At 52.0% G+C, this 19,589-nt stretch overlaps 2 protein-coding genes and 1 long non-coding RNA gene across 7 annotated transcripts in view; 1 reads left to right on the forward strand and 2 right to left on the reverse strand.

Annotated features, from left to right (window-relative positions):
* Window positions 1-8,152, forward strand: part of FKBP2 (FKBP prolyl isomerase 2) — a 29,497-nt gene extending 21,345 nt beyond the window's left edge. For all 5 annotated transcript variants that reach the window (XM_075570043.1, XM_075570042.1, XM_075570041.1 and 2 more), the window contains exons 3-6: window positions 6,365-6,477; window positions 7,787-7,833; window positions 7,910-7,945; window positions 8,023-8,152. In XM_075570043.1, coding sequence (XP_075426158.1) covers window positions 6,365-6,477; window positions 7,787-7,833; window positions 7,910-7,945; window positions 8,023-8,084 — 258 coding nt within the window. In that variant the 3' untranslated portion in view covers window positions 8,085-8,152. The remainder of the gene's footprint in view (window positions 1-6,364; window positions 6,478-7,786; window positions 7,834-7,909; window positions 7,946-8,022) is intronic.
* LOC142465758 (uncharacterized) lies at window positions 1,710-4,957 on the reverse strand. The gene is made up of 3 exons (XR_012787968.1): window positions 4,842-4,957; window positions 3,065-3,245; window positions 1,710-1,882 (listed from the first exon to the last, which is right to left on the reverse strand). It is a non-coding gene; the product is annotated as an uncharacterized LOC142465758 (long non-coding RNA).
* A 1,569-nt stretch (window positions 8,153-9,721) lies between the features above and the next one.
* PPP1R14B (protein phosphatase 1 regulatory inhibitor subunit 14B) lies at window positions 9,722-18,280 on the reverse strand. The gene is made up of 5 exons (XM_075570044.1): window positions 17,708-18,280; window positions 16,834-17,664; window positions 10,125-10,208; window positions 9,998-10,030; window positions 9,722-9,892 (listed from the first exon to the last, which is right to left on the reverse strand). Exons 2-5 carry the CDS (start codon window positions 17,053-17,055, stop codon window positions 9,824-9,826), a joined length of 408 nt encoding a protein of 135 aa, XP_075426159.1. The 5' UTR covers window positions 17,056-17,664; window positions 17,708-18,280; the 3' UTR covers window positions 9,722-9,823.
* Between the last annotated feature and the right edge of the window lie 1,309 nt (window positions 18,281-19,589).

Consider the following 19,589-nt stretch of genomic DNA (forward strand, 5'->3'; position numbering starts at 1 on the left):
TCCCCATTAACTTCTTTCCACCCCTCCATGTTCCCAAATAAAACTGATAGAGGTTCCTTCTCCGTTAACACGTGTGTGTGTATTATTATTTTTTTTTAACCGCTGTTTCCGGATTAGAGACAAACATCAGAAGGTCATCTGCAAAAAGAGCCAACTTCACTTCCTTATTGCCAATTTCAATGCCTTAATAGTCTGCCATGTCCCTAAGGAACACAGCTAATGGTTCCATTGCTATGCTGAATAGCAATGATGACAAGGGACACCCATGCCTTGTTCCTCTGTATAAATTGAATTCCTGGGAGAGTATTCCCACTGCCATGATCCGTGCCTTTGGACCCTCATACATAGTTCTAATCATGTTAAGAAACATGCCTGATATTCCCATTCTTTGAAATATATCAAATAAAAATTCCCATCTAACATTATCTAAGACTTTTTCTGCATCTACTGAAATAATTACATTGTTCCTATTATCTTGTGGAGGAAGAGCGTGGGACCTCTGCAACCGCCTGTGCCGCCCCCCCCCAGTTTGTGCTCTGCTGCTCTAGGACCCCCACTCTAGATTCAACTGCCCTCATCCTGGTGTTTTGCATGGTTAGTTCCCCTTTAAGATCATCTGGGGATTTTTTGCACTGTTTCATAATGTTCATTTAAAGCAGGCATCAATACTATTGCTACAGCCCTGGCTAACTCACCATAATCCCTGGGAGTTTCTGCCTCTTGAGACACACCTGATTCCTCTGGGTCTCCATTCAGCTCCTCCATGTGCTTGGAAGCCATCTTGGTGTGCTCTGACTTTCTCCCAGCTCTCGCCTGCTTTTGCTGATATTTGGGGGGGCATCTGTGTCTGCCTGGAGAGAAATTTCTCCATATGAATGCTTCTCCTTGCTGTTCAAGTTACTGTCCTGCTGTGGAGCTTTTCCTGCTTTTCCCCTCTGTTCAGCTGGATTGAAACTGTGAGGATTATACTCAGCCTGATGTCTCTACAGAGACCGCCTGCACATGTATCTCCCCCTCACAGGAGCATGCAAAGTCTACCTGCTTTTTGCTGTTCACAGGATCATTCTTTCTGTGAGTTTATCTACTGCCTTAAATCATTTTGTTCTAGTTGTTTAAGCTGTGGATCTGTGTAGGTGCAGTGGGGCTGCAGGAGCGCAGGGGAGATGTGACTTCACCCTCTGGCGCCATACTGGAAGTCCACCCTCCAATGGTTTTTAAAGGCATGAAGACTTGTGTTGACGATGCGCACATTGATATAAAGAATATTTACGAGAGTGCCACTCCAACCATTAGATTACATGAAGATATACGAGCAAGATAAGGATCAGGAAGGGAGTGCGGCAGGGAGGCACCATGTCACCAAAGCTTTTCACTGAAACCCTTGTTCAGGTCCTTGATTTTGTGAAGGAAATCAAAATAAACGGTGAATACTTTTCAAATGAGATTGTTGTGTTTTTTTTTTTTGTCATTGCCAGAAGACCTCCCACTAACATCAAGGGAACTTGCAGAAAAAAGTAAGCAGTGGACCTTTTTTCTTTTTATATATATATATATATATATCATCTCTCTCGTCTCTATCATTCTCATCATCCTTGATGAGAATGATATAGGGATGATGAGAATGATATAGACATCTCTATATCTCTTAAACTAAAGTGCTCAATGAAAGTGTCCACTCTACAAAGATCAAAATAAAACAATTAAGTAAAAGACTTGGCAAGCAATGGTCAAGAGATCGGAACCTTTCGATTGCAATCGATTTATTAAAATAATGAAGATGGAATGGTGCGCATTTGGAAGAAACGAGGCAATCTTGTAGACCTGTGCTCTTTGCAGATGGGATCTTTCCCGATCCGGTGAAGGAAGCAGTCACCGACCTCTTCTAAGAAAAAAAAAAACCTTCAAGCCTGGGTTGCAGAGCTAATTACAGCCCTGTATCAAACCTTCCTTTCCTAGGGAACGTTATTGAGTGGTTGCAACCCAACTGGAAAGCTATCAGCCCATGAGATGTATGTCCCGTTGCAGTCAGGATTCAGAAGACTGCATTGTACTCAAACGGCTCTGGTTCGTGTGCTAAATCATCTCCTGGGGGGAAGAACTGGACCCGGTATCTGCGTGGGCCCCCGCACTGCCTGGTGCTGCAAGTTGAGCCCGGCCAGAGGTCTGGCCCAACTTCTGCGTCCAGCTGCCGGGTCGCTGGTTGCCGCCTGGCTCTCCCCAGCTCCTGCCTGTCTCTTCCCACACTTGGCTTCTCTCCCGGTTGCGCGTGTCAGGAAGTCGGGCCCAGTTTCGGGCAGGAGGCAGGCAGCAGCGAGGCCCTCAAGTGGCAACAAGTGTGTGGGATTGGGGGGGAAAGAATGGTGTGAAAAGGGGGTGGGCTCGCAAGACCACTAACACGGGAGGGGACGAGGTCGTAACTCCTCCTGGGCCGCGGGGAATCTGTTGGCGGCCCTGCCTGGATTCGAGAGACATGTCTGAATGATTATAGTACCTCCTGATTTATAGACCTCTCTACAGCATTTGATATTGTGGACTATGGGATCTTAATAGAGTGCCTGAAGGATTTCTGTGTAGTGGGTGGCACAGTTCTCAGTTAGTTCGGATTTAAGTTTTTCTCACTGGCAGGTGTACTCTGCAACCATGCCCCTGTCATGTGCCACAGGGTTATATCCTATATTGTGCGCAGTGTACATGCTGCCACTAGGTGACAGCAAGGCCTGGGTTATCACTGCTATGCAGATAATCGCTCAATTCGACTTGTCCTTTGCACCAGCTACTAAGGACCCATTCTCAGTCATCATTAGATGTTTGAAAGTGGGAAAAGAAATGTAAGCGCAAATACAGTTCAGAACATAAATGGTGAACATGAAAATAGTGCAAAAAACACACCCTATGAGTGAATGCACACCGTGATATAAATCAAGAGTGCCAGTGTTAAAAAAACAAACAAAATAAAAAACCAACAAAGTACATAGCTTCTGAACTGGTGCTCCTCAAAGGGGACTCTCCCAAATCTCTTTCTCCCCCCCCCCTCCTTCCCACCCCCCACAAACTGTCAACGAACCTCAGAGCGCAAACAGTCCTGTGATGTAAAGAATAGTGCAATACAGCAGAAACTTTGCACGGGAAATAGTGGGTGTGTATCTCTCACAATATTCCAGATGAAATCCGGCGCACTGAATAATCTGCAGATCAGAGGCAGAGTTCTTTCGATCAGGTGTTACTCTGTGATCCAGAGACGAATACTGTTGGAACAGAAAAGCCACATGGTGTAGTGCAAGGAATTACAATACAAGTACGCTCGCAACACTGCAGTGTCAGAACGTGTGGCGACCGCAAGCGGGGTCGGAGGCAAAGGAAACTGCATCCTCCCTGTGTCCTGCTCCCGGGCTGTAGCTGATGTCACTTCCAGGTTGTGACATCACTTCATGGGCAGCGCAGGGGCACAAAGAGATTTGACTTGACCCTGAAACATCAGGTGTCGGCTGTGATCAGATCTTTATTCTTTCACCTAAAGAACATTGCCAGGATTTCCTCCTCCCTCCCTAGAGGGTCTTACTATGGTTCCCCCTGCCTTTGTGTTCTTGCCCCTGACCTGCTGCAATGCACTCTACCTGGGTCTTCCAGGAAAAGAGCTGCGGCCAGGTTGTTAACTAACCAGACCCGTTCTTTCCACATGAGACCTGTTCTCTGCATGGCAAATTTGTCAAGATTGGCTTGTTGACACCCAAAGCATTACATGACCAGTGTCAATGTTTGCAAACTCACAAAAAGGGTTTGTTGATGAGTACTTTTTATTGTCTGTACGTACAGCACAGAGTATGATCATACATTTTCAAAAGTCAAAATGACTCGGGCTAGGGAGTGTCCAAGCAGGCTTTTTTTATACATATAATTTCCTTTGTCTAAAATATGTTACTAGGCAGATTATACTAACCACTCCTTAATTCTTAAACCAATCATTTTACAGATAATTAAAACCTGGTTAGAACTGGCTTAAAACGGCTGTGTAAAAGGAACCAGGTATAACCTTGTACAGCTGAACCTCGTCATAATGCGGTCCTCTGGGTCTACCCGATACGACCGCGTTACAACCGGGATCGCAATTAAAAAAAAAATGCCTGCCGCGATCAGGGATTCTGCGTCCACCTGACTTCCTGGGGGGGGGGCGCGGGCGGTTGCAGGAACTGCGTGAGGTCTCTGCAATTTCAATTTACTGGGATTCACCCGGATTCTGGTCACGTCGCCATGACAACGTGGTGTCAAATGATGCTGTGGGGTCATGTGACGTGAGCATCATCATGGAAACGCGCGTTAAATAACGCTGCAGGGTCACATCACGTGATCGTTGGTGTCATTTAACGCCAGGTCACTGGGGAGGGGGGGGGGGTCGTGAACTCTGGAGCCGGTACACGAGGGGACGCAACAAAAAACTTTGCGCCCCCCTGCTGTACGCCATTCAATAGCTAAAGTGCTGTCTCATCCTGTATTGTATCTTTCCTTATAGGTTTGGTCTCTTTATAACCTTAATGTTTCCTTCTTTCCTTTTTGTAACTGAAGTGCTTTGAGTCCCATTGGCAGAAAAGTGCTATATAAATAAAGTTCTTACAAGGGAACTGAAAGACGTGCAGAGGTATTCAGGGAGACTGATTTGGGGGAAATTAACCATTGCTTTATTCACCCTGCCACTTTAATCAACAGTTTAAGGCAAGATACACATATATACAAAGAAACAAACACCTAACCCTGCGTAAGGGCTGACTCCCTTCCCTAGTCCCTCTCTGCAAGGCAGGGGGGGAAAGCCTCTTACCCACCTATCACCCCAAAGTCTAACGAGTTACCTGTAAGCAGGGGCTCTTTGTGGCAGTCTCTGAGTCTGGGTGGCTCTGTTGAGGGTCAGCCTCTAGCAGGTTCCTGGGTCCTCTGTGTCCAGGAAAAGAGGCCTGGTGTCTTATCAGCACACAGTCCTGTCTGCGTGCTCAAGCAGGAGGGGTTTACCCTTATCTGATTAGCCAGCTGGAGACTAGTTAATTGACTAGCTACAATTAACCGACTCCCTGCTGGATTCCTCAGACCACTACATTATAGTAAATATTGTACAGGCATACCCCGCATTAACGTACGCAATGGGACCGGAGCATGTATGTAAAGCGAAAATGTACTTAAAGTGAAGCACTACCTTTTCCCACTTATTGATGCATGTACTGTACTGCAATCGTTATATACGTGCATAACTGATGTAAATAACGCATTTGTAACAGGCTGTATAGTCTCCCTGCTTGCGCACAGCTTCGGTACAGGCTGGGAGCTGGTATTGCTGTTCAGGACGTGCTGACAAGTTCATGCGTGAGCTGCCGTTTGCCTATTGGGCGATATGTACTTACTTGCGAGTGTACTTAAAGTGAGTGTACTTAAAGTGGGGTATGCCTGTAGTTATTATTTAGATAGGGGTTAAGTCACTATTACAGGAACCTTCCACTGTGCCTCCAAAAAAGGAAAGTGTGTGACCAATGTATTCTGCCCGTGCTCACGTATGATTGTGGAACTTGGCCCCTAAATGCGACGATAACGCAGAAGCTTTACAACTGGAAGTATGGAGGGATGCATGCTGGGTATTACCCAGATAGACAAACACACAATCCCAGCAAGCTCAGAACCCCAAAACCCACCACATCATATACATATATATTTATGTCAAAAGGCTTGCTCCTGAGCATGGCCAAATGTATACAACAAGAGACAGAAAAGCCCAATGCTTCATCCAATGTGACAAAATACATTGGTCAAAGCGTTGTACTCCTGCAGGCCACGTCAAGGCATGACCAAATTTCATTTGGGATTCAGTCGAGTTACCATCCCTGTCCAACGGTGGTCATTTCTGCTTGTGATATGCCCGTCTCATGGCTACTTGTATTTCTTCACCCTTGTGATGTCAGACATTAATTATTTCCCCTGGGTTTTCCGGGAAAGAAGCATACCACCCTCCTTACTACTTTAAGTTGTCTGGAACTTCTGGGGTTGGGGCAGTTTTTATATCTCCCTCCGCCAATCTCTACAGAAGTGCAAAAACAATCAGTAGCTGGCGGGGTGCTGACCGCCACATAGTAGTAACACTGCGGTGTGAGAAGTGGGCACGCCAGGTCTTCAAGTTTATTCCAGCAAATCACGGGCTGGGCTCGTGGTGGAGAATTTCTGAAGAGCGTAGCACGCCGAACCGGTGATTTGTTTGCATAAACCTTTTTGTATAATTTACTAAAAGACCTGGAGTGCCCACGTCTCGCACATCTCTATATCGTGTGCGTGTGTGTATATAATCGGGTTGCCCTCGATCGCAGAGCTGACGCTCTTGTCTCTCCTTTCTCAGGGAAAGCTGGAAGATGGCACAGAGTTTGACAGCAGCATTCCCAGGAATCAGCCGTTCACCTTCACGTTGGGGGCCGGACAGGTCATCAAGGGCTGGGACCAGGGGCTGCTCGGGTGCGTCACCTCCTGTATGACTGTCTCACTGCGTCACCCTGCAGCATGTGACATCTCTCGCTGCGTCACTTCCTTACTGTCGCTGCGTCACCATGCAGCATGTGACATCTCTCACTGCCTTACTGTCTCACTGCGTCACCCTGCAGTATGTGACACCTCTCGCTGCGTCACCCTGCAGTACGTGACATCTCTCGCTGCGTCACTGCCTTACTGTCGCTGCGACACCCTGCAGCTGCGACACCCTGCAGCATGTGACATCTCTCGCTGCGTCACCCTGCAGTACGTGACATCTCTCGCTGCGTCACTGCCTTACTGTCTCGCTGCGTCACCCTGCAACATGTGACATCTCTCACTGCCTTACTGTCTCACTGCGTCACCCTGCAGTACGTGACATCTCTCGCTGCGTCACTGCCTTACTGTCTCACTGCGTCACCCTGCAGCATGTGACACCTCTCGCTGCGACACCCTGCAGCATGTGACATCTCTCGCTGCGTCACTTCCTTACTGTCGCTGCGTCACCATGCAGCATGTGACATCTCTCACTGCCTTACTGTCTCACTGCGTCACCCTGCAGCATGTGACATCTCTCGCTGCGTCACCCTGCAGTACGTGACATCTCTCGCTGCGTCACTGCCTTACTGTCGCTGCGACACCCTGCAGCATGTGACATCTCTCACTGCCTTACTGTCTCACTGCGTCACCCTGCAGTACGTGACATCTCTCGCTGCGTCACTGCCTTACTGTCTCGCTGCGTCACCCTGCAGCATGTGACGTCTCTCGCTGCGTCACCCTGCAGCACGTGACGTCTCTCACTGCCTCGCTGCGTCACCCTGCAGCATGTGACGTCTCTCACTGCGTCACTGCCTCGCTGCGTCACCCTGCAGCACGTGACGTCTCTCGCTGCCTCGCTGCGTCACCCTGCAGCATGTGACGTCTCTCGCTGCGTCACCCTGCAGCACGTGACGTCTCTCACTGCCTCGCTGCGTCACCCTGCAGCACGTGACGTCTCTCGCTGCGTCACCCTGCAGCACGTGACGTCTCTCACTGCCTCGCTGCGTCACCCTGCAGCATGTGACGTCTCTCACTGCGTCACTGCCTCGCTGCGTCACCCTGCAGCATGTGACGTCTCTCACTGCGTCACTGCCTCGCTGCGTCACCCTGCAGCACGTGACGTCTCTCGCTGCGTCACCCTGCAGCACGTGACGTCTCTCACTGCCTCGCTGCGTCACCCTGCAGCATGTGACGTCTCTCACTGCGTCACTGCCTCACCCTGCAGCACGTGACGTCTGGCTCGCTCCTTGTTTTGCAGGATGTGTGAGGGAGAGAAGAGAAAGCTCGTTATTCCGTCAGAGCTGGGTAAGGAGCAGGGAAATTAAAACTAGAGGGGCTCGTTAATTATCTCATGTTAATCGTGTGTCTCTGTCCCTCCTAGGATACGGCGATAGGGGAGCACCCCCCAAAATACCAGGTACCCCCTCCCTGCTATATATATATTTTTAACCCCCCTGGTGCCCTTTACCTTTCTCACATGTTTCTCCATTACAGGAGGAGCCACGCTGATCTTTGAAGTGGAGTTACTGAAGATCGACCGACGATCAGAATTATAGGAGGAACCGTCTTATTGTGGGGGGCAGGCAGCATGTCACACACAGCGCTGAATAAACACAGGCCCTGAGAGTGTGGTATCATTTATCTGCGACGTGGCTGTGATGGGTCTCGGCCGGGGGTCTCGGCCTGTCCTGAGCAGGGTCAGCACGGGATGATTTATCAAATTTCAGGGCACTTCTTTTCAAACCTTACATATCCCCTCCTCCCTCACCTCGCCCCCACTTATCCCCTCCTCCCTCACCTCGCCCCCACTTATCCCCTCCTCCCTCACCTCGCCCCCACTTATCCCCTCCTCGCTCACGTGCCTCGCCCCCACTTATCCCCTCCTCGTTCACGTGCCTCGCCCCCACTTATCCCCTCCTCCCTCCCCTCGCCCCCACTTATCCCCTCCTCCCTCCCCTCGCCCCCACTTATCCCCTCCTCCCTCCCCTCGCCCCCACTTATCCCCTCCTCCCTCCCTCACCTCGCCGCCACTTATACCCTCCTCCCTCGCCCCCACTTATCCCCTCCTCGCTCACGTGCCTCGCCCCCACTTATCCCCTCCTCGCTCACGTGCCTCGCCCCCACTTATCCCCTCCTCGCCCCCACTTATCCCCTCCTCGCCCCCACTTATCCCCTCCTCCCTCCCTCGCCTTGCCCCCACTTATCCCCCCCTCCCTCACCTCGCTCACACGCTGCCCCCCATTACTCTCGCTCAAATGCCCACTAATCCCCCCCTCCTCGCTCAAGACCACCCCCACTAATCCCCCTTCTCACTCGCATGCCCCATTCCCACAAATCCCCTCCTGACATGCCCCACCCCCATTAACCCCCCCCCCCTCCTTGCTCAAACGCTTTTTTTTTTTTTAAACACTCCCTACTTCCCCCCTTCTTACACAGTCCTCACCTCCACCCCCAGATCACTACTCCCATCGCTCCTAACCCCCCCTAATGCATGTCAGGTGTGGGCACACACGGGCTGGAGATGGAGCTTTTGCCCCCCTGAGGAGCAGATTACAGCCTTTGTCTCCAGGCAGTGATCGATTCCCGCTGGATCACAGCCCCCCAGGCTATTGTGATATACTGGGTTGTAGGGTCAATCCCACATGGAGGGGTGTGACCTGACATCCCATGTGAATAACCTGCTGCTCCTCGTGTGCAGCTCTTCCAGTATTATTCAAACCTGGGAGGGTCTGGGCTCTGTGCCAGCCCTGTCTCCTGGGCAGATGGGGGCTCTGTGCTTGCCTGGTTGGGGGGGGGGGGGGGGGAAAGAGTGGGGAGGGTTGGGTGGCGGCATCAAGCTCTGTCTCCTGATTCTTATCTCTTGTGACTGTCACTTCTGCTCTTTTGGGAGCTGTCACTAGGCAGCGAGTGACTGGGACAGACCCTTGGGAGATAGCCACAGAGCGTCGAGGATACAGTACGAGACACTCCGAATCAGAGAGAGACTGCTAAATGTACAGCATCAAACAGTTAAAACCCAGGGAGACAGCTCCAAGATATGGGCAGAAATGAGAGATGGTTGATTGAGAAGAAGTAGTGAAAGGGAAGGGGGTGAGACCCAGCAGAGTGCATCCCTGACACTACATGAGACCACGCCATTTATAGTTCATTTCATTTTTTTATTTAATTTCATTAAAAAAAGAAAAATTCTACAAAATATAAAAAGATGGGGGGTGGGGGGTGGGGGGGGGGGGGGCAGACGACCCTGACAGCCCTTCATTTCTGGGGGGAGGGGGAAGTTGTCTTGCTCCCTGTTTCACTTCTTCTGGGGGGTGCTCAGCTTCTGCATTCCCTGAATCTTCTCCAGCAGCCCGGAGACAAAGGCCTGAGAACGAGAGAGAGGGGTCAGTGGTACTCTGATACATACATACATACATACATGTATCTCACACTCACACTCTGCAGTGTGTGCAGAAGAGCCGACACTCACCTCGGTTGGCTTGTAACAGTCCACAAGAAGCTCCTGGAACAGAAGAGACCAATATCAGAGACCTCCCCAAATATACAGGGGGACCCCCCTCCATCCTTGTGCCTTTACCCAGATCAGTCCCACTCACCTTCACCCTCTCTCCTCTCTCGGGGTCTGTCTCCATGTCCAGCAATTCATCCACATCAATTTCCAGCTCTGGGATCTCCTCCTCCTGCACGGACAGATGTTATCTTGTGTATATAACATCCACACACACGTTCTCACAATAATATTGCATTCAAACCTCAATCTCGCTACAACTGCAGCACAGGAACAGGAAGGCAAGCTTGAAACTAAATCTGATTTTGTTGGTCTTAAATGAAGGCCTCATTGAGCTCAAAAGCCGACACCTATTCCATTAGGAGGTGCAGATAATGGTAGAACCAGTGGCTTATCTTTATTTTATAAAGCGCGTCACAATCTCAGTATAGTACGCGGTGTGCAGTACATAGGAATTCTACAGACAGTCCCTGCCCAGTTGAGTTTACAATCTAAAAGTGACTTGCCCAAGGTCACAAGGAGCAGACAATGGGAATTGAACCAGGTCCCCCCCGCTTCAAAACAGTCGGCCTCATTACGCTTTACTCCTCACCGAGCCACACCTTCAGCCTAGGCTCAAGACGAGACGGAGAAACATTAGGAGTATAAAGAGCAGACGGAATCATTATTCAATTTACAGAGATAAACGCTTCAAATTATCCCAAGTGTATGCCCCAAAGTTGACACCCAGACAATGACGTGGAGGACTTCTCCCAGAAAATAAACCAATTTAGCAAAGAAATTGGTCACCAAGATTATTATGGGAGATTTCAATGCAAAGATCGGTGCCCAGCAGAAAGACGATAAGGGAAAAGAAGCCCTCTAACGTGGAGGTATCTGTCACGGGTGCACAAGGCTCCACAACCAGTGAGGATTAACAGTCCAACAAGCAGGCACACCACTGATCTTCTCCAAAGTGTAGGGTTTTATTCCAGGATCGACGGTTCATCTTGGTTAAGAGCGATCAAGATGCTCAGTTGGTAAGTATGGTTACAGCAACAGGAATGAACGTGGTGACAATATGAAGACTTCTGCAGCATAAAACACAAATTGATACCATCCGCTCAACCTTAATAAATTGATGTATAGGCAAAGTATTTTAAGAATGGTATAGGAGGTGCATAGGGAAAGTACTATACATGTATACAAGGTTTGATCTTGGATCAAACCTTGTATTCAAACTTCTGCAGCATCATGAATTCATTCTTAAAGAAGAATCCTAATAGAAAAGTGGACAAATATTGGAGCCAATGGAATCAAGAATGAAATGGACTATATCCTAAACGGGATTGAAGACTGCACAGTCCTTTACCGTTCTGACACCAGAAGTGATCACTGTAAACAGATTTAAAAAAAAAAAAAATGTAAATCTATCAGCTTGCTCAAGATACATGGGAACAGTTTGACAAACCATTCTAAAAAACATTAAAATTATTGCTGAAAGTGCAGAGAAAACGGGTGGATTCGCCAACAAAGAAAATTAGCAAGAGAGAGGCAGTCGTTACTGAAGACGCAACCAGAAATTAAGCACCCCTAAAAAACACAAGAACGATAATATTCAAGCAGAGCTGTGCAAGGCGATAATGCAAGCGCATGACGGAGGAGAAAATGTCACTGTGATACAACCAAGGACAAGGTTAAAGAAGGTGAAGCAGCTACTTCTGATTGGGCAGCGGAAAACCATCTCACACAAACAAGACAATGCATAAGACTGCGCCCTTATCATAAAGGGTTGACGATATCTACAAGAGCACAGATAGCACAAGGCATGATCACGCGTGAGAAGAAACAACCAATGATGTACCACGCGTCTATCCAGAAGTAGCAATCAAATCCATGAACAATGGAAGCCAACTCCATGGAAGACGGAATATCTACTGAAATCAGAAATAAAATCATTCTACTTCCAATCAGTAATCACCTGCTACAGAGCCTGCACTTGCCCAGCATAGAGAACAAGCGCTTGTTTCCCAGTGGATTCAATACAACAGACCACATCCATATTGTAGAAGTGATTCCTCGAAATAATGAACACGATCTACCCCTCATTTTAGGATTTGGAAATTAGGAAAAAGCATTGGAGTCCGTCTACACCTCGGCGTTGCTCAAAGCGTCGAAGAACCGTACATGGATGTTATAAAGGAACATTTACGAGTGCCAAAATCAACCATTAGATTACATGAAGATTACACGCAGGATAAGGATCAGGAAGGGAGTGCGGCAGGGAGACACCGTGTCACCACGATCAGAGAGGGAGTGCAGCAGGGAGACACCGTGTCACCAGGATCAGAGAAGGAGTGCAGCAGGGAGACACCAGGATCAGCGAGGGAGTGCGGCAGGGAGACGCCGTGTCACCAGAATCAGCGAGGGAGTGCAGCAGGGAGACACCAGGATCAGCGAGGGAGTGCGGCAGGGAGACACCAGGATCAGCGAGGGAGTGCAGCAGGGAGACACCAGGATCAGCGAGGGAGTGCGGCAGGGAGACACAGTGTCGCCAGAATCAGCGAGGGAGTGCGGCAGGGAGACGCCGTGTCACCAGGATCAGTGAGGGCGCGCGGCAGGGAGACAGTGTCACCAGAATCAGCGAGGGAGTGCGGCAGGGAGACAGTGGCACCAGGATCAGCGAGGGAGCGCGACAGGGAGACACCGTGTCACCAGAATCAGCGAGGGAGCGCGGCAGGGAGACACCGTGTCACCAGAATCAGCGAGGGCGCGCGGCAGGGAGACACCGTGTCACCAGAATCAGCGAGGGCGCGCGGCAGGGAGACACCGTGTCACCAGGATCAGTGAGGGAGTGCGGCAGGGAGACACAGTGTCACCAGAATCAGTGAGGGAGTGCGGCAGGGAGACAGTGTCACCAGAATCAGCGAGGGAGCGCGGCAGGGAGACACCGTGTCACCAGGATCAGTGAGGGAGCGCGGCAGGGAGACACCAGGTCACCAGGATCAGCGAGGGAGTGCGGCAGGGAGACACCAGGTCACCAAAGCTTTTCACTGCAACACAGAAGTTAAAAAAAAAAAAAAAAAAAAAGTGAACCACCAACAGTTTGCAGACATAATTTGCCCGGAAGATCTCCAGGAACGAATCCCAGAGCTCCCTGAAGCAAGTAAGGAAAAAGGTAAGACTCCATGTGATGTTCAACGAAGTTTGTAATATTATATATCTGTATCGAGACGAAGTGGAACACTAGATCTAACTGGGCCAGCGAGTACCAGCGGATGATAACCGTGCTCATGCCATCAGAATTCGGCTCCAAGAATCTCATTGAACCTACAGATGTAGCAGGCGTTATTGCAGCCGCTGCTGCGTGGCACTACTGTGGAAGCCACGCAGCAACACCACTACAATGGCGTCTGCTGCTGCAACGTGCCAGCTGCTCCATCTATACTAGGGCTGCTCAACGCCAGTCCTCAAGCCCCCCTTCCCCCCTCCACCCCAACAAGTCTGTTTTGTCCAGGACATCCCAGCTTTAGCTCAGAGGCTCAGTCAAAGACTAAGCAACCTGTGCTGAAGCAGGGATATCCTGGGGCGCGCTTGAGGACTGCAGTTGCGCACCCCTGATCGATACCACTGTACCTTACGAGGAAAGGAAAGCTTTCTACCAGTATATCCTGCCCGTGCTCACGTACGGAGGCACAACTCGGGGACCCTAAAAGCGGAGATCATTCAGAAGCTTCCGATCACGCCAAGCCGTATGAGAGATGCATGCTGGGTATTACTAAAAGAGACAGGAAAAAGAATGAATGGGTTCAAAACCAAACAAGCGTCTGTGACATTATCGCAAGGGGGCGGAAGACATTAAAATGGCGGTGGGCCCGGACATATCGCAAGAAGAACTGACCAGCGTTGGACAAAGATGGAATTGACTCGCTCCCAAGAGATTAAATAACCAAATACAACAACAACTAGAAGCAAGATGGGAGGATGAGCTCGGGGCGGAGCGACGCGGAGAAGAGAAGCTGGAACCGCAGTACCTGGGAGGATGAGCTCGGGGCGGAGCGACGCGGAGAAGAGAAGCTGGAACCGCAGTACCTGGGAGGATGAGCTCGGGGCGGAGCGACGCGGAGAAGGGAAGCTGGAACCGCAGTACCTGGGAGGATGAGCGACGCGGAGAAGAGAAGCTGGAACCGCAGTACCTGGGAGGATGAGCTCGGGGCGGAGAAGAGAAGCTGGAACCGCAGTACCTGGGAGGATGAGCTCGGGGCGGAGCGACGCGGAGAAGAGAAGCTGGAACCGCAGTACCTGGGAGGATGAGCTCGGGGCGGAGCGACGCGGAGAAGAGAAGCTGGAACCGCAGTACCTGGGAGGATGAGCGACGTGGAGAAGAAAAGCTGGAACCGCAGTACCTGGGAGGATGAGCTCGGGGCGGAGCGACGCGGAGAAGAGAAGCTGGAACCGCAGTACCTGGGAGGATGAGCGACGCGGAGAAGAGAAGCTGGAACCGCAGTACCTGGGAGGATGAGCTCGGGGCGGAGAAGAGAAGCTGGAACCGCAGTACCTGGGAGGATGAGCTCGGGGCGGAGCGACGCGGAGAAGAGAAGCTGGAACCGCAGTACCTGGGAGGATGAGCTCGGGGCGGAGAAGAGAAGCTGGAACCGCAGTACCTGGGAGGATGAGCTCGGGGCGGAGCGACGCGGAGAAGAGAAGCTGGAACCGCAGTACCTGGGAGGATGAGCTCGGGGCGGAGCCACGCGGAGAAGAGAAGCTGGAACCGCAGTACCTGGGAGGATGAGCTCGGGGCGGAGCGACGCGGAGAAGAGAAGCTGGAACCGCAGTACCTGGGAGGATGAGCTCGGGGCGGAGCGACGCGGAGAAGAGAAGCTGGAACCGCAGTACCTGGGAGGATGAGCTCGGGGCGGAGCGACGCGGAGAAGAGAAGCTGGAACCGCAGTACCTGGGAGGATGAGCTCGGGGCGGAGCGACGCGGAGAAGAGAAGCTGGAACCGCAGTACCTGGGAGGATGAGCTCGGGGCGGAGCGACGCGGAGAAGAGAAGCTGGAACCGCAGTACCTGGGAGGATGAGCTCGGGGCGGAGCGACGCGGAGAAGAGAAGCTGGAACCGCAGTACCTGGGAGGATGAGCTCGGGGCGGAGCGACGCGGAGAAGAGAAGCTGGAACCGCAGTACCTGGGAGGATGAGCGACGCGGAGAAGAGAAGCTGGAACCGCAGTACCTGGGAGGATGAGCTCGGGGCGGAGCGACGCAGAGAAGAGAAGCTGGAACCGCTGTACCTGGGAGGATGAGCTCGGGGCGGAGCCACGCGGAGAAGAGAAGCTGGAACCGCAGTACCTGGGAGGATGAGCTCGGGGCGGAGCGACGCGGAGAAGAGAAGCTGGAACCGCAGTACCTGGGAGGATGAGCTCGGGGCGGAGCGACGCGGAGAAGAGAAGCTGGAACCGCAGTACCTGGGAGGATGAGCTCGGGGCGGAGAAGAGAAGCTGGAACCGCAGTACCTGGGAGGATGAGCTCGGGGCGGAGAGACGCGGAGAAGAGAAGCTGGAACCGCAGTACCTGGGAGGATGAGCTCGGGGCGGAGCCACGCGGAGAAGAGAAGCTGGAACCGCAGTACCTGGGAGGATGAGCTCGGGGCGGAGAAGAGAAGCTGGAACCGCAGTACCTGGGAGGATGAGCTCGGGGCGGAGCGACGCGGAGAAGAGAAGCTGGAACCGCAGTACCTGGGAGGATGAGCTCGGGGCGGAGCGACGCGGAGAAGAGAAGCTGGAACCGCAGTACCTGGGAGGATGAGCTTGGGGCGGAGCGACGCGGAGAAGAGAAGCTGGAACCGCAGTACCTGGGAGGGTCGGCTCAGCGGGCCGAGGCACTGATAACAATGACACCGAGTGTGAACCTGGTTCAAATCCCGGTGTCAGCTCCTTGTGACCTTGGACAAGTCACTTTATCTCCCTGTGCCTCAGGCACCAACAACATAGATTGCAAGCTCTGCGGGGCAGGGACTGTGTGTGTGTGTGAGACACATGCCTACGTGCTGTGTCCCTTGCGCTATACTGTAATTGTGACGCGTTGAGTCACACTGGGAGAAAAGAGCTATATGAAAAAGTTATTAAGATGACTGGGGGGGGGGGGACTTCATCCAGCGGTGGGACACTGAAGACGATGGAAATATATACACTCAAAAGTCTCCTCTACAGTGAGAGAGACACACACACACACACACACAACCCCTTTTCTGTGGCATTCTCCCTCTCTCCCCCTTCTCAGTCACATGTTGCGGACAGGTGTCCCCAGCTGTCCCTGTGACTCAGGGTGGCTGGGGAACACATACCACCCCACCCCCCCCCCCTGACCTTGGGCCCAATAACCCCGAGGGTTGTGTACCAGTTACCCGCAGTAGTTGCCCCATTGAGGGTTAAGAACTGTAATGGCCTCTGTGGCGTGGGGGGTAGTTCATCTCAACGATTGCCCCAAAGGGTGGTGGCAGTTAATCTCAGTAATTGCAACCATGGTGGTACAGTTGATCTCAGTAGTTGCCCCAGAGGGTGAAGGAGTTAATCTCGGTAGTTACCCACGTGGGTGGCAGTTAATGTCAGTGATGGCTTCCATGTGAGGGGGGCAGTTAACCTCAGAAATTGCCCCAGCCAAGGGGAGGGGCATTCAATTTGATAAATTGCCTCAATGAGAAGTGGGCATTTAATCTCAGTGATTGCCCCAATAGGGAATAGGGCAATATTGAATATTGATTTTTGTGTCAGTCTCAGTAATTGCCCGGGGGGGGGGGGGGGGAGGGGCAATTCTCCTTACCTGACAGTCGTATAACACCACCAGCTGATCCAGGATCCACTCCTCCAGGCGAAGTCTCTTTCTGAGCTCCTTGCGGTCATACTTGACCGTCACTTTGCCCTGCCGTCTCACCGCTGGTTCCTCTGCACTCTCACCAGGGGCCACAGGGCCCCCAGGAGCCTGGAAATACACCCGGGGGGAGGTTGGGTGTGGGCTGCTCCCCGGGCTACTAAGGGCGGCCATGGGGCAACTGGGGAGGGGGCAAGAGACTGCTGAGGAGGGGAAGACAGTAGGGGCGAGAGAGACAATGAAAGAGCAGGAGACAGTCAGAAGTAAAGAGAGACAGTCAGAGGAGAGAGAGCCACGTGGGTGTGAGGGTCTCTGAGAAAGAGACAGTCCTGGAGTTAGTGAGACTTCCCTGACCAATCCATCACGTGGAGGGGGTATGTCTCTTCTTCTTCAGAGCGCTCTCTTTCTTTGCCCAGCTGTGTCTTCTTCTTGGGAGAAGCCTCTTTGGTGCAGATGTCTATTCTCCTTGGGAGCAGTCTCTTTCTTTTGTCGGCTGTCTCTTCAGTTTTCTCCCTGCACAAAGTAGTCTCTTTTCTTTAGGCAGCTGTCACTTCCACACCTCGGGGAGTGGGGTCTCTGACTTGATCGAGCTGTCTCTCTAATGTAGAGCAGTCTCTCCAACGGAGTGTGCTGTCTCTTTCTCTTCCTGTCTGTCTCTCTCCTTTGTCTCTGTCCGTCTCTCCCAGACCCGCCCTCTCTCCGCCTCTTAAGGAGACAGTCCCCCCAGACTGTCTCATTCCCTGCTGCAGCTGTCTCTTTCGCTAGCCCTGACTGGCTCATTCCCTGCTGCAGCTGTCTCTTTCGCTAGCCCTGACTGGCTCATTACCTACAGCTGTCTCTCTATCCCAGAATGTCACATTCCCTGCTGCAGCTCTCTCTTCCTCTAACCCTGGCTGTCACATTCCCAGCTGCAGCTCTCTCTTCTTCTAACCCTGGCTGTCATATTCCCAGCTTCAGCTCTCTCTTCTTCTAACCCTGGCTGTCATATTCCCTGCTGCAGCTCTCTCTTCCTCTAACCCTGGCTGTCACATTCCCAGCTGCAGCTCTCTCTTCCTCTAACCCTGGCTGTCACATTCCCAGCTGAAGCTCTCTCTTCCTCTAACCCTGGCTGTCACATTCCCAGCTGCAGCTGTCTCTCGCCAAGACAAACGATGTCTCTCTATGACTCAGATTGCTAGCTTTCTGTATCTCTGCGGTCTCTCTCCTCTAGCTGTCTTTCTAACCCAGACTGTCTCAGCTCCCTCTCTCCCTGCCCCAGCTCTCTATCTCCCTTCTCTCGAAACAGGAGCTGTCTCTTCCCCATCCCCTCAGTGTCACTTGCTGTGTGACCTCTCTCTCTGAAGTCAGCTCTCTGACCCACTGAGCCTCTTATCACTCTCTCTGTCTGTCTCTTTCTTGCTCACTCTCACTCCCTGTCTCTAACACCTCCCCCCTTTACTCATCCTCTCTTCTTCCCTCCCCACTCACTCCCTATCCCCCCCACTCACTCCCTATCCCCCCCCCCTCACTCCCTATCCCCCCCCTCACTCCCTATCCCCCCCCCTCACTCCCTATCCCCCCCTCACTCCCTATCTCTAACCCCGCCTCTCTCACTCTGTCTCTAACCCCGTCTCACTCCCTCTCACTCCCTGTCTCTAACCCCCCTCTCTCACTCCCTGTCTCTAACCCCCCCTCTCCCTGTCTCTAACCCTCCCTCTCCCTGTCTCTAACCCTCCACTCACTCCCTGTCTCTAACCCCCCCTCTCCCTGTCTCTAACCTCCCCCCTCCGTCTCTAACCCCCTCTCCCTTTCTCTAACTTCCTGTCTCTAACCCCCCCTCCTCACTCCCTGTCTCTAACCCCCCCTCATTCCCTGTCTCTAACCCCCTCTCTCACTCCCTGTCTCTAACCCCCCCCCCCCCTCACTCCCTGTCTCTAACACCCCCCCCCCCTCCCTCACTCCCTGTCTCTAACCCCCCCCCCCCCTCACGCCCTGTCTCTCCGATTGTCTCTCTTCTCTAGAAAGGGTTAATTACTTCTTAGGGGTCTTATATATATTTGCCCCAGGACATCCCCCAAACCCACAGGGGGGGGAACATTTCCCTCTGTGTGAGGTGGGTGAATAGGTCTCTGTCTCGCTGGGGTGGGCTGCCCCAAGCTGACAGTGATATAAGGGGGGAGGGCAGATCCTGGGGGTAATAACAGAGGTCCCTTTCATATCCCCTTCCTCACATGACAATAAATGCACTCTCTCTGACTCTCGCAGTCTCTCCCCAATGCCTCCTCTGTCTCTGACTCTCGCAGTCTCTCCCCAATGCCTCCACTCTCTCTGACTCTCGCAGTCTCTCCCCAATGCCTCCTCTCTCTCTGACTCTCGCAGTCTCTCCCCAATGCCTCCACTGTCTCTGACTCTCGCAGTCTCTCCCAAATGCCTCCACTCTCTCTGACTCTCGCAGTCTCTTCCCAATGCCTCCACTGTCTCTGATACTCTCGCCCTCTCTCTATTTTTCTTTAACTTCCTAATTTCCCAGACTCTCTTCCACGCTCCCAATACTTACTGCTATAGTGTGTATGTATATACACATACACACGCACACAAACACACACACAAACACATACACGCACATCACTTGTGAGCACATTTGCATGTCTCAGGTCTTCAGCCCTGTCCTTCCCCATTATCTCTTAGCATACAATGTTTCCACACTGCAGCCAGGGATTCTGGGTAAT

This window comes from Ascaphus truei, chromosome 14, assembly GCF_040206685.1.
Source record: "Ascaphus truei isolate aAscTru1 chromosome 14, aAscTru1.hap1, whole genome shotgun sequence".
Classification (NCBI taxonomy): Eukaryota; Metazoa; Chordata; class Amphibia; order Anura; family Ascaphidae; genus Ascaphus; species Ascaphus truei.